This window comes from Bubalus bubalis, chromosome 9 (genome assembly GCF_019923935.1).
Source record: "Bubalus bubalis isolate 160015118507 breed Murrah chromosome 9, NDDB_SH_1, whole genome shotgun sequence".
In the NCBI taxonomy this organism is placed as follows: Eukaryota; Metazoa; Chordata; class Mammalia; order Artiodactyla; family Bovidae; genus Bubalus; species Bubalus bubalis.
Genome location: NC_059165.1, coordinates 51336111 through 51361760, shown reverse-complemented (window position 1 = coordinate 51361760; position 25650 = coordinate 51336111). Strand labels below are relative to the sequence as shown.

The 25650-nt window shown below is 37.2% G+C and overlaps 1 protein-coding gene across 8 annotated transcripts in view; it reads left to right on the top strand.

Annotated features, from left to right (window-relative positions):
• FBXO38 (F-box protein 38) overlaps nt 1-25650 on the top strand; it is a 65544-nt gene that overhangs the window by 12550 nt on the left and 27344 nt on the right. For 7 of the 8 annotated variants that reach the window (XM_025292455.3, XM_006052692.4, XM_006052691.4 and 4 more), the window contains exons 3-12: nt 202-335; nt 2863-3026; nt 3229-3394; nt 5962-6099; nt 7280-7417; nt 10291-10384; nt 11322-11452; nt 18203-18373; nt 20025-20167; nt 21063-21273. In XM_025292455.3, coding sequence (XP_025148240.1) covers nt 202-335; nt 2863-3026; nt 3229-3394; nt 5962-6099; nt 7280-7417; nt 10291-10384; nt 11322-11452; nt 18203-18373; nt 20025-20167; nt 21063-21273 — 1490 coding nt within the window. Of the gene's footprint in view, nt 1-201; nt 336-2862; nt 3027-3228; nt 3395-3603; nt 4968-5961; nt 6100-7279; nt 7418-10290; nt 10385-11321; nt 11453-18202; nt 18374-20024; nt 20168-21062; nt 21274-25650 lie in introns of those variants that run through there. The other variant, XM_025292459.3, reaches the window with a different exon arrangement.

The following is a 25650-nucleotide window of genomic DNA, read 5'->3' as shown; positions in this document are numbered from 1 at the left end:
TTTTTTTTATGCTTAAGTATTTGCTAATTTTTTTTTTTTTTTTTTTAGTAAAATCCTATGTATTTAATCTTAAAACCTGGTAAATATTCCTAGGGTCGTATTTTACTTGAGGCAGGAGAATGGAGGAAGGAAGAAAATAGCCTGTCAGTTAGATGAAGTAATTACCCACTTGATAAATCCAGATTTCTTTCTCTTACAAAGGTACCTCCCCCTGCAGGATATCATGTGTATGGAGTGTCTTTCCCGGAAGCTAAAGGAAGCAGTCACCCTGTATCTGAGAGTTGTGAGGGTTGTAGATCTCTGTGCAGGGCGATGGTGGGAATACATGCCAAGTGGTAAGTAAATTTAGCCTGTAATGTACAGTGAGTGGAGCCCCACTGGAAACTAATAATAGTGTTCATATCAAAAGTTACTTGTTGCTTTGGGATAGTCTAACACTTTTAGAAGGTCTATACTAGGTCTTGGAATTTTCTCAAATTATGCCTTGGCCTTGCACGTGAAGAACTCAAAAAAGTTAGTAGCCTAACCATAAAAAATGGACCTCGGGTAAAGAGACCACTGGAAAAAGTCAATGACTTTAGTTAAGTGGAGCACACCTAAAAGGGAAGAATTAATATTAAGAGCTAATCAGGCTTCTTTTCAGTTAACAGCGGTCCTGTAAGTACTCCACTTTAATGCTTAGCAATTTTGAATGTCTTTTTAAACTACCTTTGATCAACAATATTCATATCTTGATATTTTGAAAATGTGATGAAGTCATGGTGCTGGGCAAATTGGAGTGGTGGGGAGCTTAATAGAAGTGAAGGGCTGAGGAGATTATTGTCTTGCTCTGTTCTGTTATGAGGAACAGAACAGATGCCTCTGAAATACTGAGATGTTGTTCAGTTTGGGTTGCTACATAGCCTTTTAAGAGTTCATCAGTCAACTGATAATTTTGTCACTTGATCAGAGTTATCACTATATCTTTTTCTGAAGAACACTGCAAAGACTTGAGGCTAGAACCTAGCTTGGTGTGATGTTTATCTTCAGATACTTTAAAGAAACTCTTGTAAGGGAAGAGGATTTATCATATTGCAGAGATAGAGAAAAGAAAAAATTAGGGGCAATGTGAAAAGGGCTGTTATATGTTTTATTATTTTGCTTTAACAGAGGTTAGGCCAGTAGGATGGAGAGGGAAATGGCAACCCACTCCAGTGTTCTTGCCTGGAGAATCCCAGGGACGGGGGAGCCTGGTGGGCTGCCGTCTATGGGGTCGCACAGAGTCGGACACGACTGAAGTGACTTAGCAGCAGCAGCAGCAGGCCAGTAGGAATTGTGGAGATGGGGTTAATGCACTAAAGAGACAGGATAGCAGAGCTCCCGTGTGGTGCAATCTTCCAATGAAAATCTCTGCCCCTTATCAAACTAGAGAAGAATGTGTTTTTACATTGCTGGCTTCTTTTAGACTTTGATAAATACCTGTGAGCCCAAGGCTTCCCATCAGTGTAACAAATGTAAAAAAGTGAAATCAAAAGTCTCTAGCCTAAAATAAGATCTCACTAACCCTGCTTTGCTAGTGCGACTTGGGTCTAGTCTCTGGAGTTTATACCCTGATTCTCTATATAATAATGCCAAATAAGGTTTTTATATAGCATTTTATGGTTTACCTATGTGATATTCTTGGACTCCCACCAAATGTGTAAAGGTGGAACTTTACCCATTCTTGGGTGGGAAGCAATGTGTAATATACAACAAAAGAGGATGGCCATTGGCAAAGGTAATGTTCATTTTTTATATTTTTTAATGGGGTGATAAACTTTTTTATTGGGTTGTGAGAGTAGATATGTGAAATGATTAACACATTGAATGGCTTAATCAGTAGACTTACTATACAGAACAATAATGAGGACTATTGTTATAATTAGAGAGACCAGGTAATCTCTGAGGTCTCTTCTTAATCTTCATTATTTGTGAATTTGGAGTTTACACAGCATCTTGACTAGCCCTGTACAACTAGAACAACTTTTGAAAACTGTAGTAAGACTTAATGGTTTGGAACTTTTATTCTTGAAAATTATTATTTTTATTTATTATTAGTGAATAAACAGTTGCCTTACTGATGGCCTCCATTAAAAGCAAAAATTAAGATACTTATCTCTTTACTTACCAGGCACTAGCAGCTCGTACTATGAAAGTATTTCTCTCTTCCCAATCTGGTGGATTCCCACAATGGCGCACAACTGGCCTTTGAGATAAATAGTTTTCTGTCAGCTCAGCATCCTCATAGTTTGGATTGCTTATGTTCTCTTAGCTAATTTGCATCTGTCTTGTTCAAAAGAATAAATTGTCTAAAATATCCTGGGAATGATGTTAAACACAGGATAGAGCAATTGTCGTGACATGGGTACCTAAGAGAACCCAGTTTGAGAGGGGATTTCGGTTAGAACTGTGAGCTTCCTGAAAATGGGGATCCTGTCTGTCTTATTTTTTGGTTGTGTGCTCTGTAGAGCATAAAGGTTTTATGGACCAGAAAGTGCCTTTGGGGAAGGAGAGTGGTGGTCAGGTATGTTGTCCTTCGTCACCACCAGGTCCAAGTCATCTGTGTTGAAAGTATGGTGTTCCTAGTTGAAGATGTCTGTTCTTTAAAAGCAGCAGCAGCAACAACAAGATAATAAAAAGCCTCACCTGTGAAGTATGAACTCCAAATAGGTGGTGTTTCTAATATATTTTCTGTTCCTAAGGGAAATATTTTCTGTTTAACTGTTTGTTCAGCTGTAATGTTAGCCTTATGAAAATTTAAAAAGGAAATCTTTTTGTTGTTAACATTTGATAAAAATTACCAGTGGCGATAAACTTGGCTCTAAATAGTTGTGAATTTCTTAGGCTTCACAGATTCCAGTTTTCTGACACTACTAAAGAAGATGCCAGATGTCGAACAGCTATATGGTCTTCACCCTCGATACCTTGAGAGGCGAAGGGTACGGGGCCATGAGGCTTTTAGCATTCCAGGAGTTCTGGAAGCTTTGCAGGCATGCCCAAACTTAGTGGTGAGTGCACTTGGTTGAACATTTGACATCAACTGATGAATGAAGCACTAAATTAAAAGAATGGTAGAACATATTCATGCAAATTTCATTCATAACGAACTTTTAAGTTCCACTGCATACTTAGGATCTTATGATATAGAAATAGAAGCTTTGGATGCTAAATAAAAGCCTTTCTTATGCTTGCTTTGGCATTTTTTTGTAGGGTGTGGAAACTTCTCACTTGGAATTAGTAGAATCCATTTGGACATACATGCCACATGTTCATATTTTGGGGAAATTCCGTAACCGTAATGGAGCATTTCCAATTCCTCCTGAAAATAAACTGAAAATTCCTATAGGAGCCAAAATTCAAACTTTACATTTAGTTGGTGAGTACATGTTTCTTGGGTTGCTTGTGACTCCTTTAAATGCCATACAGCTGAATATTAGTGGAAAGGGAATAATGGGGATTTTAGAAATAGCTTGGTGATTGCTGATGGCAACTGAGAGGGGTAGGATGGGGTGGGTGGTGGGAGGGAGGTTCAAGAGGGAGGGGACATATGTATACCTATGGCTGATTCATGTTGATGTGTGGCAGAAACAATATTGTAAAGCAGTTATCCTCCAATTAAAAATTTCTTTAATTTTTAATTAAATATTTTTATTTTAAAGTACATATATGAAAAAGAAAAAGAAATGCTTGTGAGACTTGCATAAAAATTTAGATTTCCCACTAAAGAGCCTTTGGGGCCAGAGGCCTGGTGGGTAGGTGAGAAAACTACTATTTCAGAATCAGTCTATTCTCATTTTAATAGACAGTTTGAGTAGTTTGGAAAGTTGTTGGGCTTTTTGTGTTTTTGATTTTTTGAATGAGCTGGAATCTTGCCCCTGTTTTCTGATACCCACCCTTTGCTCCTAGTTCTACCCTTTAGAGGAGAGTTTAGAGAATAGTTCTCTAGTACAACTTACTGTGATGATGGAAATGTCCTGTATTTGTAGTATCACATATGGTACCCACTGTGGCCAGTGAAACAGAAGAACTGAATTTTTAAATTTTATTGTAGTGTATCAGATAGCCACATGTAGCTAGTGGCTACTTTATTATCCTCCTCAGTTCTAGAACATGACAGAATAAAAAATCTTAGGTGAAACTCTTAAATTTACTTGTATCTTCTCTAAGCAGAAAACTCCCCCATTTCTTCAACCCAGAGCTTCTGGAAAACTGCCACTTCTCTTTTTCCCTGAGAAATAAGGAGGGAGTGGTCTTTTTCCAAAGACACCTTATTTGCAGTCATCATGGTTTGCATTCTTCATCTGAATGTTCTCTGTAATTGTATCCCAATAATTTCAAACCTAAGTAAATGATAAGGACAGATATTTTACAAATTTAATTTGTTGTCTTTGGCTTAGATTGCTGAAAGGAATTTCAGGGTGGTTTAGGAGGACTCCTGTTACTATAGTCTGACCTTTAATACTGATTAAGTATTTTATTTAACTTGTACATATTGAGTATCTGCTGTGTTCCAAGCATTCTTCCAGATATTGGGGATGGTCCTGAAGAACTGGATATTTCTGAAACTGGGAAGGGAGAGCAGCAAGAATGATAAAGAGTAGGTCTTAACTACTTAGATGCAGTTATGGGAGACATGCAAAGCTCTCTAGCAGTCCTTCCTTTACAAGATGAAGGAGTGGTTCTGATGAAAGACTTGGATATCTAGTTTGAATTTGGATTTTTAGATAATAAAGGAATTTTATAATATCTGAAGTTTATAATATAAGCTCTCTAAAGTCAGAGACTGTGGTTTTATATCTATATTTTCCATGTTTCCAGTTCATTGCAAATATAAATACTTGGTAAATTTTGTTGAAATGCATTAATTCATTTGATTAATTCAACAGTTTAACACTGTGATGGTGATACAAACGTGTATAGTAAATTAATGAACATGCTGGGGAAGACAGGTAATTGTGTCCTTTGTTTATAGAATGGATTTGGGATAAAATGTGGATTGGGCGTAGAATATAACTGTCTTGTCTGGGTCTGTCTCACCCTTGCTGCCCTTGGGTTTCCTAATCAGAACTACCACCATAATGGTAGATGCTAAATATACCTTTGTGAGTTTTGCATCTTGAGTCTCAGTCTGTACCTTACTTCTGCTTTTCTTCCTTTGGACTAATCACCAGTGAGTCCAGCGTTTACGCATAGTGCAAAGCTAAAGCTAGCTATGCTTTTTTGGGTGGACCAGGTTAAGGAGTAATGCTTACAGTAGAATGTGTAGAATTTAGCTTTCAAAGAACCACCAATTTAAGTACTCCCAATTTTGCTTTCTCTAGTTGCTGTTGCTAGCAGGGCTTCTACTGACTCAAGGTTAAAAATTATATTAAACTGATTTTGCCAGCTGTTGCTTTCTAAATGTCATCACTCTGGATCCTTGAATTTCTTTCTGAGAATTTGTCACTTCTTTGCTGTTCCCTAATCTACAGTGTTTAGACTTTTGGGCAAGTTCCTCAAACTGCGTCCTTCCATAAGAATTTTCAAGTTACCCATATTCTCTCTTCTTCCATATCTCTTGACTTATCCTCCTACAGTACATTCCCTTTTCTTTCAGAAATGGTCCTCTGCAAGTATGATTCTTGGTAACTCTTGAAGAGTTACAGAGTTAAGAGAAAAGCTTGTGTGTATAAAATGTTGAAATACTTTATAAATCCCATCTTGCCATTTGCCTTTTCTAAAGAAATTACGAAGTAGTCTGTTCATTGTTTGTTTAAATTGTTCTTTACAAGCCTGTTTTATATAAGCTTATCTTCATAGGAGCTAACTAGGTAATTTGTTCTGATGAAAATATCCAGGAAGGATATATTGTCAACTTGAAAAATAGACTGTTGGACCTGTACACGGCAAACAGTGTCTTAGTGGTTTTCTTGTTTTTTTTCTTTTTGTGTGTATATGCTTTAGGGGTGAATGTTCCTGAAATTCCTTGTATCCCAATGCTAAGGCACCTTTACATGAAGTGGGTAAGACTCACTAAACCACAACCGTTCAAAGATTTTCTTTGCATCAGTTTACGAACTTTTGTCATGAGGAACTGTGCAGGTAAGGGTCTATAGTTGTAGTGGAAATATATATATACCATTCTAAAAATATCCTAAAGCAAACTGCATAGATACGATACATTGTAAGTGAAATTATATTATGCTGTTACTATTTATGTTTGTAACTTACCTTATATAAATGTACTTTTTTTTGTTTTAAAGACAGTAGACATATGATTTGCCTTTGACCCTTCACAAAGTGTCAAAAATGTCTCTACCTATTTCTTATGGACACTTTTTATATAGGTTTGTTTTAATAAATTGTTGTATATTTTCTTTGTCTCTGGTCTCTTGATCTTTTTGCATGTAAATGTCGTCTGACTTAATATACCTTAAAGTATAAAACATTGCTTTTACGACACTACATTTTTGTGTCAAAACCTTCAGTATTTCTTCTGTCCTAGTGTGTCAAGTGGGAACTGTTCTGCTTCAGAGTTTATAACAATCAGAGCTGTTCTTGATACCTTATTTCAGAGTCCTTTCCAAAGTACCCCTTTTATTGTCAGGCTTGACTACTCACTGTTCCCAAACAGCCATACCAGCTCTCACCTGAGTGTCTTCTTATTCTTGTTTTCTTGTCCTGAGGTTTAACACTTCTTTCCTCCTCTTTACTTGTACGCATCTTTTATGCAAGTTTTGCCTCATAACTTCCTTCTCTTTTTTATGTAGTACACCAGATTTGATTTTTGTTCTTGATATGTTCTGCCTTTTTATCTTTTTATAATTATTCATGTTTTATGTCCATGTCAGTTACAAACTCTTTGATGGATAGGCTCCTATCTTGTGATCTTCCATAACACCTAATATAATACTGGTCTCATAGAGAGATGTTTAAGTCATTGAGCTATTTATTTTAATGAAGGATCAAATTTTCAACTTGCCTTTTCCCCCCTCAGTTATTTTCAGCTCAAAACTATTGAGACTCCAGGGAATTTAAAAAAATACTAAATCTCCAATGTTACTAAAAAATCCGTATGCTGAATCAGTATGTGGTTGACTTACTAATGGTTTTGTTTCCAATGATAAATTGTAGAGATCCAGCCACTCGGCTATCATTTTCAGACATAGAATTTATAAGTTATTCATTTCTTTTTTTTTTTTTTAAGTTATTCATTTCTGTTGCTGATTTGAAAAATCATCTTGGCAATTTACATTGTTCCATTGAAATTGTTTTTCTTCAGGACCCACAAACTCCTTGAAATATGTCCCTTTAGTAACAGGCCTAGCCTCTGCCCGCAACTTGGAACATTTAGAAATGGTTCGAGTTCCTTTTCTTGGAGGTCTTATTCAGCATGTAGTTGAAGACAGTTGGAGATCAGGTATTCATTTTCCTTTAGTTACTAAATATTTTAAAAATCAGTTAAAAAAATTATTAAGCTTTTATTTAGCTTTTCTACAGAGTCTTTATAAAAGAAAAGCTTTTACTTTCTATCTGGTATATTTGATGAAGAATAAGTAACTATGAGTGTGGCTAGTATTCATTTCCTTTTTATGCAGTGTTAAACGTTCACAAAATGATAAGTCATGTTTTCTGGCTTGTTAATACTTATCAGTTAGTTAATAATTCATGGTATATTTGAAATCTTTCTGAGAAATGTTAACAGAAATATCCTAGTGTCTATTGCTGAGAAGAGACATTTTTTGACTTCGACAAATTAGGTCTACAAAAGAACTCAGGCATTGGAAATGTTAACCTAATGTTTGTCTGATACTTTATAGTATATAAAATGTTTTAAAGTTTGTCAGTTGGATACTAGATCCACCCATACCCATCAGATGATGGCTTTTAAAAGAAAAAAAGATTTTACTGCCTAGCACCCATAATTATATTTTAAATGATCATGTGTAAGTAGAATGTGCTCCATGTAAACTATCTTCTCATTGTAAGAAAAAGACCAAGAAGTATAGTTATATAGATAATTAATAGTTGGGAACAGAAAATGTAACCTTGAATGTCCAAAATGTAAATGGAAAATCATAGAGTATCATTGGTAACAAATAGATGTTATCATTAATACTGTTAAAATGAGTAAGCAGTGCATTTTTAACATTTTGTCAGTTAATCAAGTCTGGTGCAAGTGTAGTTTATTACATTGTATGAAGGGAATGGAGACTCCCTCAAAATTAACAGTGCAATTTTTACTCCATGTCTATAGCTAACAAGATTAAAGTCAGAAAGGAAAAGAAGACCACAGTGGAATCGTTCATTAGAAGACCTAGAGAGAGGTGCCAAAAGCTAAGAATTTGCATAAACGGCCTAAAAGAGCAACAGAGACTTTTCTTCCCTAATAAATATTTAAGAACAACTCTGATTTTACTTAAGGAGCCAGAATATCTCACACAGTAGTTAATTTCAGAAAAATCATAGATCCAAATATAAAAAATAAACTTTTTAAAGGAAAAGTTTGGAGAATGTTTTCTTTAACATTGTTGGGCAGAGATTAGTACATCAAAAAGCATTTACCATAAAGAAAAAAATTGGTAAACTGTGCTAAATTAAAGAGTTTTTGTTGTTGTTCATCAAAAGGCATAAGTGAGAGCTTGAGTAAAAAAGTCAAGCTACAGAGTGGGAGAAGCTATTTGCAGTACAGCTATCAGATAAATATTTAGAATACAAAGTAATGCTCAAAATTCTCTAAGCCAGACTTCAACAATACGTGATCTGTGAACTTCCAGATCTTCAGTGTAGTTTTAGAAAAGGCAAAGGAACCAGAGATCAAATTGCCAACATCCCCTTGATCATCGAAAAAGCAAGGGAGTTCCAGAAAAACATCTATTTCTGCTTTATTGACTATGCCAAAACCTTTGACTGTGTGGATCACAATAAACTGGAAAATTCTGACAGAGATGGAAATACCAGACTACCTGACCTGCCTCTTGAGAAATCTGTATGCAGGTCAGGAAGCAACAGTTAGAACTGGACATGGAACAATAGACTGGTTCCAAATAGGAAAAGGAGTACGTCAAGGCTGCATATTGTCAGCCTGCTTTATTTAACGTATACGCAGAATACATCATGAGAAATACTGGGCTGACTGAAGCACAAGCTGGAATCAAGATTGCTGGGAGAAATATCAACAACCTCAGATATGCAAATGATACCCCCCTTATGGCAGAAAGTGAAGAAAAACTAAAGAGCCTCTTGATGAAAGTGAAAGAGGAGTGTGAAGAAGTTGCTTTAAAGCTCAACATTCAGAAAACTAAGATCATGGCATCCGGTCCATCACTTCATGGCAAAGAGATGGGGAAACAGTGGCTGACTTTATTTTTTAGGCTCCAAAATCACTGCAGATGGTAACTACAGCCATGAAATTAAAAGACGCTTGCTCCTTGTAAGAAAAGTTATGACCAATCTAGACAACATATTAAAAAGCAGAGACATTACTTTGCCAACAAAGGTCCATCTAGTCAAATCTATGGTTTTTTCCAGTAGTCATGTATGGATGTGAGAGTTAGACTATAAAGAAAGTTGAGCACTGAAGAATTGATGCTTTTGAACTATGGTGTTGGAGAAGACTCTTGAGAGTCCCTTGGACTGCAAGGAGATCCAACCAGTCCATCCTAAAGGAGATCAGTCCTGGGTGTTCACTGGAAGGACTGATGCTAAAGCTGAAACTTCAGTACTTTGGCCACCTCATGCGAAGAGTTGACTCCTTTGAAAAGACCCTGATGCTGAGAAAGATTGAAGGCGGGAGGAGAAGGGGATGACAGAGGATGAGATGGTTGGATGGCATCACCAGCTCAATGGACATGAGTTTGAGTAAACTCTGGGAATTGGTGATGGACAGGGAGGCCTGGTGTGCTACCGTCCAGGGGATCGCAAAGAGTTGCACACGACTGAACAACTGAACTGAACTGAAAGAATTTAAAATGCATAAATTCTAATTTATGTATTTAGAATACAAAAAGAACTAATACTAGTGAGAAAAAGTCAGAAACAAGAGGAAAAATAGGAAAAAATTTTGAGTAGAAAAGATCTTAATGAAAGAGGCTATCTGAACGGCCAGCAAACATGAAAATATGGTAAATTTCACTGATCATAGAGAAATGAAAATTAAAACCACAGTGTTATATGCAAGCACTAAAATGATTACACCTAAACAGTTATTACTGAAAGTGTATATAAATGCTTTACTGAAAGTGCTATGGTCAAATGGGATAATTGTTTTTGTTCCTTTTTTCCTTTAACTAGGTGGTTTCCGAAATTTGCACACTATTGTTTTGGGAGCTTGTAAAAATGCACTTGAAGTAGATCTTGGTTACCTCATCATCACTGCTGCCCGTAGGTATGTTTTCTCTTCACATTGGGTCAGAATTATGTTTTTATCTGTTTGATAAAAATTGGCAGAATATGTATATGACGTTTGATCATGCCTTTTTCAGATTTAAAATACAGAGAAGTTGTTTAAATAGCAGTAGGTTATCATTTAGGGGAAGTCTTCTATACAACTGATGACCAACTAAGCTGCAGTCCAGACCCAGCAAGTGTTAAAATGCGCATGATCTCATCAGAAAAAAGCTGTCAGTTATCTGAAAGTGCCTGAGATTCCAACAGAAGTCAGTACTGATACTTGCTCAGGAGCCATTGTTTCATCCTCTGGACAGTTTTCTGAATTGTTTTAGTTGGTGATACTTGCTATTTAGAAATCACTGTTTTAAGTCAGCTTTTTCAGCATCCTGACGTTTAACACTTAAATTTTTAACCTATCTTCACATCACATTATGCCACATTTACTATTTCCTACATATCAAAAGTCTACCTCTGCTTTTACTTTTATAATAAATTGAATTCTAAAAAAGGAAACTTCCTTTCCATCACAGAATATGAAGAGTATAAATAAAACTGTATTTAAGTGAATAGATATTGTTACCTACTATATAGGACTATACTCTGTTAAAAACAGGACTTAATATTAACCTCTAAAAGGTATTGAAGAAATACCCGATTCTTGCCTTGACTTAATCAGGTTTAGGAAAGTACCAAAAAGGATATAAGATTATTATAATTTGTTCTTACTGTGACTTTAGTGTACACATTAGATGTGCCCACACTTTTATAAAATGCTCTTTTAAAGGAAGCATCTCTGATATTTTTTTGTGGAGGAGGCAGTGTTTTTGCATTTGACACTTCAGTACGATAAACTTTTTCAGAGCGTTACATTAGGAAGAACCTTTTATTCTGATGGCTTTCATTTTATTCCTTTATGTGTCTCTCATTCATAGGTTACATGAAGTTCGGATCCAGCCTTCCCTAACCAAAGATGGCGTCTTTTCCGCCCTAAAGATGGCAGAGTTGGAATTCCCCCAGTTTGAAACCCTTCATCTGGGATATGTAGATGAGTTTTTGCTGCAGAGTAAGAATTAGCTCATTTACTGCCCTAAAATTATTGTTGGAAACTTACTTGACAAAGTGAACCCTAAATTTGGATGTGCCATTATTTTCTTAGACATAAAAATACTTCAAATCTCAGGTACTCTCACTTCTTGAAAAATTTGAACTTGAAGTGCCAGTGATTTTTTGTTTTCTATATTGCCTCTGATTTTAGCATATTACAGAAAATGAAGTGATTGTCTACCCAAAAAAAGATCCTTACCTACATTTGATCTTGTCTCCACTTTGCTCCCCAAGTTTCTCTCCCATTCTGCCTCATTGTTTTCACAGGATGTCATCCTTGCTTCTGTTTGCTGAATTTGACCTACCACACTTCTTGAAGCTTTTGCTGGTCCTCTCAGATGAGGTCCCAGCCCCTACCCCTGCTCTTCATTTCTGTAATAAGCCTGCTGGGGGTTCTGGATTTTCTGATAGTGTTAGCATATTTTGGTCAGTATTCATTTAATGATAACTGCGTTGGAAGGCTCGTTCACACCATTTTCTGGAATGTATTTAAAATTGGGAACTCAATCCTTTGGGTTTGAATGCATGTCAGTTCACTATTCAAACTTTTTCCCACATGACAGTAGTCAGACATGCAAGAACATTTACACCATCAACATGTTTTTATTTTTGCAAGAATTAGTTTCTTACTCATGTAATTTATAACAAGTCTGTCTTAAACTCTGGGTGTCATACCAGGTGGCGTTTTTTTTTTCCTTTGGATCTAATTTGCATTGTAAAAGAACGTAAGAAGGCTTTGTTGTTTATGTTGTTCAGTCGCTCAGTCATGGCCAACTCTTTGCAACCCCATGGAGTGCAGCATGCCAGGCTCCTCTGTCCTCCACTGTCTCCTGGAGTTTGGCCAAATTCATGTCTGGAGTTTTGCTGAAATTCATTGATGCTGTCTAACCATCTGATCCTCTGCTGCCCCCTTCTTTTGCCTTCAGTTTTTCCCAGCATCAGGGTCTTTTCCAATGAGTCGACTCTTTGCATCAGGTGGCCAAAATTATTAGAGCTTTAGCATCAGTCCTTTCAGTTACTATTCAGAGTTGATTTTCTTTGGGATTGACTGGTTTGACCTCTTTGTAGTCCAAGGGACTCTCAAGAGTCTTCTCCTGCACCACAGTTCAAAAGCATCAGTTCTTCAGTGCTTAGCCTTCTTTATGGTCCACCTCTCATGTACATGACCACTGGGAAAACCATAGTTCTGACTATATGGACCTTTGTTGGCAAAGTGATGTCTCTGCTTTTGAATACACTCTCTAGGTTTGTCATTGCTTTTCTTCCACGGAGCAAAGATATTTTAATTTCGGGGCTGCAGTCAACATCCACAGTGACTTTGGAGCCCAAGAAAATAAAATCTGTCACTGCTTCCACTTTTTCCCCTTCTATTTGCCATGAAATGATGAGACTAGATGCCATGATCTTAGTTTTTTTAACGTTTGAGTTTGAAGTCAGCTTTTTCACTCTTTAACCCTCATTAAGAGGCTCTTTAGTTCCTCTTCACCTTTTTACTATTAGAGTGGTATCATCTGCATATCTGAGGTTATTTCTCCCAGCAACCTTGATTTCTTAAGACAGTCCAGATCAAATAATATGACTGTTGTTTTTCCTTTTTCAGTGAAATTGCTAACATTCTCTGTTTCTACAGTATCTATATAGTAACTTAAAATTATTAGCTTTGGCTTAATTTTATTAAGCTAATAATTTTAAGTTTACTGTATAGTAACTGAAAATATGTTATATATATTACTATATAGTAACTTAAAATTTTAAGTTAATAGTAATAGTTAAAATTATTATTGGTAATTTGGTGTTTTTTCTGCAGTCTTATTTTTTGTTCTTCCTAAGAGCTAAAAACTTGATGGATTTGTATATTCATGATGACTATATTTTAGGTCCACTGAGAATTGTCTTTATAACCAACTATTTCTCAATAGTGTTTGTTTCCCCTCAACACACATTTTCATTTGAAAACACTTTACCTTTTGACTACCATTATCTTATGTTTGCAACATAGCTTATTTCATAGTCTTCTTTATACTTAATAATCTATTAGTTATCTTTTTATAAGTCATTCTTCATATTTGCTACAGTTCACCCATTTCTCTTATGTATGTACTTTCCTCCGTTACTCCAAAGATAAGTCTGGGATTCTCTGTATGGGAATAGGTGCCAGGTGCCTCTAACAAACATGGAGAGATTACAGGTCACTGTTTATACTCTGTCACTAATCTCTTGCCTCTTAGCCATTTAGATTTTGAAATATCTTTCCAGGAGGTTGGGGTGGCTCCTGGTAAAACTCGCATCAGTTCTTTGTTCCAGAGATTCTGGCAAAATATAGAAATATCACCTTTGTCCCCATACATTTATGGTAAAAGTGGCAGTGCCAGGTTGGGGAAATGGATGTGCTGAAAAGTAGATGCTGTGTACTAGGAATGTAAGAAAAGTGATCCAAGGATGAACACTCAGAGAGGGGTTCTTTGTTTACGTGGATTCATGATTTCAGATCTTTGTGGGAAAGTGCTAGGGGTGTAAAACTCATTCAGATTCAGGAGAAGTATAGAGTAGTCTTTAGTGTTGGGACTTTGGAAAGAAGGAGTGAGATGGAATTTTATTAATCATGGGACCTGGGGCAAATCATTTCTTGGCTTCAAATCACCCAATAAAAAAGTAGAAAATGGTCTTATATCCATTTGACAAGTGAGAAAACATGGACTTTTATAATCTCTTACACTTAGAAAGCATTCAGTAGGGCTTTCCTGGTGGCTCAGTGGTAAAGAGCCAACGCAGGGGATGCAGGTTCAGTCCCTGGTCCGGGAAGATCCCACATGCCTCTAAGCAACTAAGTCTGTGTGCCACAACTACTGAGCCAGCATTCTGGAGCCCTCGAGCCACAAGTGCCGGAGCCCAAGTGCCCTAGAGCCTGTGCTCTACGGGAAGCTACCGCGATGAGAAGCCCGTGCACCACAACAGAGAGGAGCCCCCACTCAGAGTAGCTCAAAACACTATAACAGAGTAGCTCACCACAATTAGAGAAAGCCTGTGTGCAGCAAGAAGACCCAGTGCAGCCATAAGTAAAATAAATCTAAAAAAAAAAAAAATCAGTAAATGGTAGCTTTTACTTCTAGCTGACCTCTGGGCTGAAGGAAAAAGAAACAATCTAAGTCCTAGGTGATGTAATCAGGGTTCTGAAGAAGTGTGACAATCAGGAGACCTTAAAAATAGGAACAGATATCAAAGGAATGAATGTAAGACATGGATTTATCATGCTAGGCTGTAGCAGTAATGCTGGAAACACCCACTCAGGTTCAAGATGATCATAAGGGAGAAGGCAAATTATACTTCACAGAGCAAAAACAAAGTTTTTGCCAGGAGATTAAAGAGTATTTCTCAGCAAAATTATGAAGAATTGGTTAAGGTAAAATGTCCAAGAATGCCAGTAAATACAAAAAAACAGGGACCCTAGGAGCGAGACCATGAATTGTATGGAAAGAAATTTAAAGAGGTGGGAGTAAATCCCAGTAATGGGCAGGACAGCTTCACCAGAGCAACAGTGTTTTCTTTGTAGTTTGTGTCAGTTTTGATTGCTGGGATTGTGAGAGACATTTATTGGGTTCCTATGTCCCAGTATTATGCTGGACATTGAAAATGTAACTGTAAACTAGGCAGAGTCTAGTTTTCCTTCAAATTGCTCATAGTAAAGTAGACCATCCTATAGAGTAAAGGTCAGGCAGGTGGCAGGAATAATAATAGGAAGCAAGAGACACAGTGTGATATCCAGTGGCATAATCTAGACTGGCGGATCACTAAACCCAGCCCCTACTTTCTGACAAGACAGTAGACCCTTAAGCCCGAGGACGGAGAGAACGGATGTGTCTGAGTTAAAAGTCCACTCTCTAAGGTATAAATATTTACTAACCAATACCATAGTTCTAAAAATGGATCCAGTTTCTCAGAGTTCACTCTTCTCTACACATGGCCACACCTGACTTGAAAAACATTATCCTTATAGAGCAAACGACTTACATTTTAAATAAATAATTAATTAATTTGGCTGTATCGGGTCTAAATTGTTGTTCATCGTGTCATGCAAGATCTTTTAGTGCATCACACAGACTTTGCAGTTGTGGTGTGTGGGTTTAGTTGCTCCATGGCCTATAGGATCTTATTTCCCCAAGCAGGGATCAAACCCACATCCCTTGCATTGCAGGGTAGATTCTTTACCACTGGGCCACCAGGCAAGTCCCAGAGAGTTACATTTTTAAGATTTTATTTTTCTTTTTAAAAGCTAATAAAACTTTACCATAAATGTAAACCAGTACAATGTGTCCATCAGTTTTGCTTTAAGACTTCACATTCTTTTTTCCTTTTCTAGACAATTGAAAATAATCTGCTGGCTGTCTCTTAACTTTTAACATAAATTTTTATTTTGCAAAATAAAGGCTACCATTTGTACAGAATACCTAACCTAAGATTGTATCTGAACCTGACAATGGACAGATGAAGCAGGACGGTCATAGAGACTAATCATCAAATCAGATCAGATCAGATCAGTTGCTCAGTCATGTCCGACTCTTTGCGACCCCATGAATTGCAGCACGCCAGGCCTCCCTGTCCATTACCAACTCCCAGAGTTCGCTGAGACTCACATCCATCGAGTCAGTGATGCCATCCAGCCATCTCATCCTCTGTTGTCCCCTTCTCCTCTTGCCCCCAATCCCTCCCAGCATCAGAGTCTTTTCCAATGAGTCAACTCTTCGCATGAGGTGGCCAAAGTACTGGAGTTTCCGCTTTAGCATCATTCCTTCCAAAGAAATCCCAGAGCTAATCTCCTTCAGAATGGACTGGTTGGATCTCCTTGCAGTCCAAGGGACTCTCAAGAGTCTTCTCCAGCACCACAGTTCAAAAGCACCAATTCTTCGGCGCTCAGCCTTCTTCACAGTCCAACTCGCACATCCATACATGACCACTGGAAAAACCATAGCCTTGACTAGACGAACCTTTGTTGGCAAAGTAATGTCTCTGCTTTTGAATATGGTATCTAGGTTGGTAATAACTTTCCTTCCAAGGAGTAAGCGTCTTTTAATTTCATGGCTGCAGTCACCATCTGCAGTGATTTTGGAGCCCAAAAAAATCAAGTCTGACACTGTTTCCACTGTTTCCTCATCTATTTCCCATGAAGTGATGGGACCAGATGCCATGATTTTCGTTTTCTGAATGTTGAGCTTTAAGCCAACTTTTTCACTCTCCACTTTCACTTTCATCAAGAGACTTTTGAGTTCCTCTTCACTTTCTGCCATAAGGGTAGTGTCATCTGCATATCTGAGGATATTGATATTTCTCCCGGCAATCTTGATTCCAGCTTGTGTTTCTTCCAGTCCAGCGTTTCTCGTGATGTACTCTGCATATAAGTTAAACAAACAGGGTGACAATATACAGCCTTGACGAACTCGTTTTCCTATTTGGAACCAGTCTGTTGTTCCATGTCCATTTCTAACTGTTGCTTCCTGACCTGCATACAAATTTCTCAAGAGGTAGGTTAGGAGGTCTGGTATTCCCATCTCTTTCAGAATCTTCCACAGTTTATTGTGATCCACACAGTCAAAGGCTTTGGCATAGTCAATAAAGCAGAAATAGATGTTTTTCTGGAACTCCCTTGCTTTTTCCATGATTCAGCAGATGTTGGCAATCTGATCTCTGGTTCCTCTGCCTTTTCTAAAACCAGCTTGAACATCAGGAAGTTCACGGTTCACGTATTGCTGAAGCCTGGCCTGGAGAATTTTGAGCATTACTTTACTAGCGTGTGAGATGAGTGCAATTGTGCGGTATTTTGAGCATTCTTTGGCATTGCCTTTCTTTGGAATTGGAATGAAAACTGACCTTTTCCAGTCCTGTGGCCACTGCTGAGTTTTCCAAATTTGCTGGCATATTGAGTGCAGCACTTGCACAGCATCATCTTTTAGGATTTGAAATAGCTCAACTGGAATTCCATCACCTCCACTAGCTTTGTTCGTAGTGATGCTTTCTAAGGCCCACTTGACTTCACATTCCACGATGTCTGGCTCTAGGTCAGTGATCACACCATCGTGATTATCTGGGTCCTGAAGATCTTTTTTGTACAGTTCTTCTGTGTATTCTTGCCACCTCTTCTTAATATCTTCTGCTTCTGTTAGGTCCATACCATTTCTTTCCTTTATCAAGCCCATCTTCGCATGAAATGTTCCTTTGGTATCTCTGATTTTCTTGAAGAGATCTCTAGTCTTTCCCATTCTGTTGTGTTCCTTTATTTCTTTGCATTGATCACTGAGGAAGGTTTTCTTATCTCTTCTTGCTATTCTTTGGAACTCTGCATTCAGATGCTTATATCTGTCCTTTTCTCCTTTGCTTTTTGCTTCTCTTCTTTTCACAGCTATTTTAAGGCCTCCCCAGACAGCCATTTTGCTTTTTTGTGTTTCTTTTCCATGGGGATGGTCTTGATCCCTGTCTCCTGTACAATGTCACGAACCTCATTCCATAGTTCATCAGCCACTGTATCTATCAGATCTAGGCCCTTAAATCTGTTTCTCACTTCCACTGTATAATCATAAGGGATTTGATTTAGGTCATACCTGAATGGTCTAGTGGTTTTCCCTACTTTCTTCAATACTGGATGTTAAAGAGTTGACAACTTAAGTTGTCAAGATTCCATGACACTAAAGAATCTTTTGTTTTTTAAATCTTTTTCTAGGCAGAATGGCTAATGCAGATCTGGTGAAATATGGTTTGGCTGATGTGGTGGAAAATCCTGGTATTATCACTGATATAGGGATGAAGGCAGTCAATGAAGTTTTCTCCTGTATCAAATATCTGGCAATTTATAATTGCCCCCATCTACATAACCCATACAATTGGATCTCAGGTACTATATCTTAAGTACAGGTATATTTTATTGATGTCAAAATAATACATATCTTTGTTTTCTGTATGGCATTAACATTCCTCATGTAAAATGTAGATTTTTATATAGATTGTTCATAGATGCTCTGGGAGCCTTTGATAACTGAGTTGGAAATACTTTCAGTGCTTCTTTGAACTCCTGAGATTCTCTGCCTAGAAATTTGTTCTTGTCGAGATTATAGATTTAGTCGCACTAATTGTTACATGTTTTTCTTTGGGCCGGGCATGTAAAATTAAACTTAGGAATTGTTGCCTGAGATATTATGGTGGTTTTCTCTGTGTTACCTTAAAATGGCATATCATCTGAACAGACAAAGTAGGTATGTATGTATTTTAAAAACTTCAATTCAATGACATACTAAACATGTAGTGAAATTTTCTATTACCTTAAAATTTTAGGCTACTTCAGATGATATCTCCCTGCCTGATACCTTGGGTACAGAAGTGTGACTTTTGCATTTGGTATTTTTCCTTATGAGAGAAGTTTTATTCCACTCCCCACCACCCCCCCACCCCAAGAGAGTAATGCTATTTATTTTTTTTAAGGCACTTCTTAGATACCTAAATTCACAAGCCTTTAATAAAGTCAGAGCTAGAGACTTTTCATTTTGACATCCTCGTACCAAACAGGGCCTCTCACTGACAGCTGCAAACCAACACTGACAGCTGTCTGAGCCACCACACAGGGGTACTACAGCTCCACACAAAACCCACCTCCAGGCCTATTGCAGGGCTCCTGAGCCTCTGCTAAGATCAGTTGTTAGAATGGCCATGTCTCACCCTTGGGAAGAGAAGTTCTACCCCTTGCCCAGCTGCACCAGGAAGCTATTGGAAAATACAAGCTTTAGGTTGTAGCCGGCATAGATCACTTTTAAAAAATAACATTTATTGGGTTTTTGGTTTGTTTGTTTTCTTAAATACAGAAGAGTATAAAGAAGAAAATAAAAAATGGCCTATAATCCCATCACTCAGAACTCCTGTTAACACTTAAAAACTAAAAGTAATACATGCACTTGATAAACAGTATCAAACAGTACAGAAAGGTACAAAATGAAAGGCCTCCTCTTCTCAAAGGTAACCACCATCAATGGTTTCTTGTATATTCTTCTGGACAGGTTATTTTGTGCATTTGCAGCCTATACATGTATAGCATTTAAAAATGATTTATGTATACAGAAGGACCTTACTATGTATATACATTGTCCTGTAACTTGTATTTTGCATTGAGAATATTTTGGAGATCTCTCCATATTAGCAGGCTTATTCGGTTCTTCATTCTTTTAGTAGCTGCATAATGTTTTATTAAAGGAATACACCAACATTTCTTTTAACTAGTGTCCTGTTGTTAAATAGGCATGTAGGTTTTAATTGAATCACATTTAAACAAAGATAGACTTACTTTCAAGTTAACGATTTCCAGTCCATCTGGTTCTCATGAAATTGGGTAAGGAGACATCATAGTTTAGAGTCATTAAGTGTTAGAGATCATGAAATAAGATAAAATTTACACAAAGAAAATGGGTTTGAAAGTCTTTGTGACCTATAGCAAAATTCATGAGTAATGGAGAAAGTGTTAGTTAATATTTTCTCTGGCCATGTCATTTCTTCAACAGACCACTCAAGGTGGACTCGATTGGTTGATATCAACTTAGTGCGTTGCCATGCTTTGAAGCTGGACTCCTTCGGCCAGTTTATTGAATTGTTGCCCAGCCTGGAGTTTATTTCACTGGACCAAATGTTTCGTGAACCACCCAAAGTAAGTCACATTTGAGAGAGTTTTGTACTCAAGAAAACAACCTAAGTAACTTTTTTCCCTAATGATATGCCTTTACAAATGATATAATATGACTTTTTACTGCCAGCCTCAGTGAAGGAAGGCATAAAGGTTATAATAATGGATGGCCATTTGTTCTTGTGAGTGAATACTAAGGGGTTTCCAGATAAAGAAAAAAGTAAGTGGAAAGCTGTCGCCATCAGGTTTATAAAGTTAAGGTAAGAGCAAAGGTGGAAATTTGAGCTAAAGCAAAAATTATTACTTAGAGTAGTTAGTTGAAAGATTAGATCTCTAATTAGCAACCCAAAATATAAGTAAGGATTAGGAACTTATTTTGGATGTTTTCTTTTGCTGCTACTTTTTCTACCCAGTTGCGTATCTGGGGAAATCTGAAGTTGCCCAGTTGTACAAAATGTTATTTTAAAACTTCTTAATGTATACAGAAACTTAACTTATTGAAATAAAAACTTAATGTTTCAATGAATTAGGTTCTCTCTTGTCAATTCTTAATGGTTATACCCTCACTGTTGAAGCAGTGCCATATAATATGGAAAGCTCAGTGGTGCTGCATAGTAGGGAAAGCTCAGGGTTTGAGGACAAATTATTTGGTTTCAAGTCTCAGGTGTAACACATACTGGTCATGCACTGTTGGGCAGATCCCTTCCCATTGTGCATGTCATCATCTGTAAATAAAGACTAATAACTTTGTCTTGCTTGAGGTGTTATGGGCCTTAAATGAGGTTCTTTATGAATAGGTGAAAGTATTTCTTAAAGTGCTATATAAGTATTCTATATAAAGATGAAATGAAGGAATATTAAAACTGCAGCGTTTTATTCTAACCCAAATTAATAAACATGTGGTTTTGTCTTGCTTCAGGGCTGTGCTCGGGTTGGTCTGAGTGCAGGCACGGGAATTGGGGTTTCCTCGGCCCTTGTTAGCAATCAGAACTCTAACAATGACAATGATAATAATGCCCAGAATAATGCCAACATCCACGACAACAATCACCATCACCCAGATGACTCAGATGAGGAGAATGACTTCCGGCAAGACTTGCAGCCAGGAGAGCAGCAGTTTGCAGCCGACGGTAACCCAGATCTTTTGTGAGCTCCAGACAGAGATGATTTTTACTTTGGGTCATGTTTCTCTGACTTTTCTGTTTCCTTCTCCTCCATTTCAGTTTGTCACTTTATACATTGGGGAACCTTGCTAACAAAGCAGCTGATGGGTGGATGGAGTTTGCCTGTCTGCTTGCTTGTTTTAAAGTTGTCTTTGCAACATCTCTTGTCCATAGAATCTATTGGAGGTACTTACAGAAAGGGAAGGACTCAGATGCCATGAGAATTAGGGTGCAGTGAGCCTTAGAAGCCTGGCTTAATGGAGATTTAGCTGTCAGGATTTGGGTGAAGATCTTTCGGTATCTTGCTAAACAGTAGATATTCTCTCTCACCATTGAACTTGAGTGTGGAGATCATTTTTGGATGTACTAAGAATTGGAAAAATGAATACCAGATATGTGCTAGAGATTGTGTTGGAAACCCTTCACACACCTCTCGCCATTAAGTCTTCAAAGCCACTGAGAAAATTAAGCACATAAGCTAATAAGGACCTATGGGATTTCACTTATGTAACTATCCATCCAGTTCTTTGATACTGACTGAACTCCTGCTCTCTGCCACCCCAGGTGTTATTAGGCTTCATCTGCCCATATTGATGAGTGAGAATGGAGTGAAATTGTTTCCTTACAGATGTTCCAGTTTCTCAGTTGACACTTAAAAACTGGAAAAGGAATCTCTTCTAGCCACTTTTTTGGTTGTTGCCCCTTCACTTATTCTCTTGGGCAGAGTAATTAATGAAAATAGGGTGCCCTGGTGTATTCATTACTTTCATAATGAAAGTATTCTGTGTATAATCTCCTTTAAGATCACTCTGTATATGCAGGTCCTGACCTAAGAATCATTTGTAGGCATTGTCTTCACTTCCCTACCCTACATGTTCTCTCTATAGAGAACTCTCCATTTTGGCTCTTGGCAAAGTCACCAGTGGCTCTTTTATAAAGGTTAGTGATATTTTCTCCACTTGTATCTTCTCTGACATCTCATCTTAGCTGCATTTGTCACTGTTTTCCACTTCTATCTTCCTGAGGTATTTGCTTCTCTTGGCCTTTCTGAAACCATTTTCCTGATTTTTCCTCCTATCTCACTGGACACACCTCCTCAGGTTCCTTCACTTGTACCACCTCCTGTCCTCCACTCTTGTCCTTGCTCTCCCTTTTTCTTTCTATAAGCTTATCCAGTCTCATGGCTTCAGTGCCAACTATATACAATTGAATTCTAAACCTTTATTTTCAGCTTTGATATTTCTGTTTTTTAAAGTAATTGCAGTTATATCCAACTTCATACTTCTGATTTCCACAGGAGTACTTTTAGGCATTTCAAACTTCTGGCTAAATCTCTCCTCCTAAAACACAAAAACAAAAGTGCAGAGCCAGCAAGTGCTAGGGGTTAAGGAGTGGAGTGTGGAGTCCGCTGTTTCTTTGCCTTCTTGTCCTTGTGTGTCATCACAAAGATCTGGACTTCAGAGAACACTGACCATCTGTAGGAAACTGGTGCAGCACTTGAAGTGCAGCACTCCCCACATCCTCCAAACTCAGTTGTGTTTGGAGTTGATGTACTAGACAGAGTATAGACTCCACTAGAAAGTTACATGGCCATTGGCTTCTCGGTATAGAAGGGGGTTGCCCTTCATTGTTAAGTCATATATTGATGCAGCATGAACAAAACATATGCAAGAATACTATATTCGATTTAAGAGAGAACAATGAAACTTACATCCACTAACATTTGAAATTAAGGTTCAGTAGATGTGAGATATAATTACAAAACAAATAACTTGAGGTACCGAATTTGTCAGATGTGTTATCTTCAAATGCTGAGAAGTAAAGGAGGTAAAATGCCAAGATTGAGGAACTAAACAGCCTCAAGAGGAAACCTAAGAATACCAAAGATGGTGGCAGCATTTTAGAGAAGTGAATATTGGCATGAAACATTAGGCTCCATGGGTCTTTCCAACTTCATGCTATATTTTTGTGTATTCATTATTACATACATGTCAGGTTAATTCTTTTAAATAAAAAATAAGGACGTGGGGAATTCCCTGGCGCTCTAGTGGTTAGGACTCGGCACTTTCACTGCCATGGCCCAGGTTCCATCCCTTGATGGCACCCACAAGCCACAAGGCACAGCCAAAAAAAAAAGACCTGGAGAAAGGGCATGTGACTGTTGATCAAAATTAGAAGTACAAAGAATTCAAGTAAAAGAAACAACAGAAAAAAACACAAAAAACATAAAGAGTGGTATAGGGATTAAAAATAAAAGGGATCATGAAGAATGAATGTTAGTTGAAATGACTAATATTAATGCTTGTACTCCTTAAGTACCAACATAATAATATTTTAAACAGTTTGAAATTGATATTCACATGTCTGCTTTACTTACTGTAGAATTTTAGAACTTTTCATGAATGTACTTTTGGATTAGTGCTAGAATGAAGTAGATTTCACTCTGTTGCCCTGTTTAACTTAATCAGCTTGCATGAAGTAATTGCCTGTCAAAGAAGGGCATTGTAAAATTTTAAAGACATTTAATTTATATAAGTTAAGTGTCTTTGCTAATAAACCACTGAAATAAAATTTGGTGTTTTTTTAGTGAACATTATCATGAAAGTAATAGATGACTCTAACAAAAATATGTTTTCATTGTTATACAGAGTACTATTTAATTTACCAAGATTCAATAATTTGGTTACAGATATTATCTTAGATTTGCACTTCCAAAACTGTTAAGATTTAGAATGCTTTATTGTGAACTACTTATGTTAACTGAAAATCTCAGTTCATTACCTTCATTTTGCAGCACTGTAAAACAGGAGGAGATATCCATATTTTTTAACAATTCTCATTGTCTAACAATATTACCATCTGTCAAAATCATGCTTCTGTAATTGCTAAAGCATTTTTCCAAGTTATTTAGATATGATTACTTTTGAAGTAATTATAACTGTAAAGCATAGTTTTATTTATATATCATTAACTATTTTTCTATCTGAATTTAAAATAAATCCCATGTACTTACTGCTTTCAAAAGTGGGGTGCCACTCCATTCCCTCACCACCACCCCTGCAAATTAACCACTAAGTGAAACTGCTCTGCAGCATTTATTTTAGACAGTGGTTCTCAAATTTATATATAAAAGAGACCAGTTAATGTATATGTAAAAATCGCTCAACTCCATCAAGGTTTATGATTATATTAGGTAACAGGATTTTTTTTATAACTGAAACAACATTTCACCTGAACAGAATGTTTGGTAAGCATTGATATTTGATTAAAAGATAGCTTACATAGTTTCTGTAAGTTAAAATTGTTCTGAAAAATATGTACTTCCTAATGATAAAATACTTTGAAACAAAAAAATCAAAACCAAGAATCACTTAGAACTTCCCTAGCCCCAAAGTACCATCATCTCATTTAATTACCAAAGACATCTATTGAGATATTATCCTTTCTTTTCTTTTTTTTTAATTATTTATTTTAATTGGAAGCTAATTACTTTACAGTATTGTAGTGGTTTTTGCCATACATTGATTGACATGACTCAGTCATGGGTGTACATGTGTCCCCCATCCAGAAACCTTCTCCCACCTCCCTCCCTCCCCATCCCATCCCTCAGGGTTGTCCCAGTGCACCGGCATTGAGTGCCCTGTTTCATGCATTGAACTTGGACTGGTGATCTGTTTCACATATGGTAATAGACATGTTTCAGTACTATTCTCTCAAATCATCCCACCCTCACCCTCTCCCACAGAGTCCAAAAGACTGTTCAGTACATTTGTATCTCTTTTGCTGTCTCACATACAGGGTTATTGTTATCATCTTTCTAAATTCCATATATATGCGTTAGTATACTGTATTGGTGTTTTTCTTTCGGGCTTACTTCACTCTGTATAAAAGGCTCCAGTTTCATCCACCTCATTAGAACTGATTCAAATGTATTCTTTTTAATGGCTGAGTAATACTCCATTGTGTATATGTACCACATCATTCTTATCCATTCTCTGCCAATGGACATCTAGATTGCTTCCATGTCCTAGCTATTATAAACAGTGCTGCGATGAACATTGGGGTACATGTGTCTCTTTAAGTTCTGGTTTCTTCAGTGTGTATGCCCAGCAATGGGATTGTTGGGTTGTATGGCAGTTCTGTTTCCAGTTTTTTAAGGAATCTCCATACTGTTCTCCATAGTGGCTGTACTAGTTTGCATTCCCAGCAACAGTGTGAGAGAGTTCCCTTTTCTCCACACCTTCTCCGGCATTTATTGTTTGTAGACTTTGATGGCAACCATTCTCACTGGTGTGAGATGATACCTCTTGTGGTTTTGATTTGCATTTTTATGATAATGAGTGA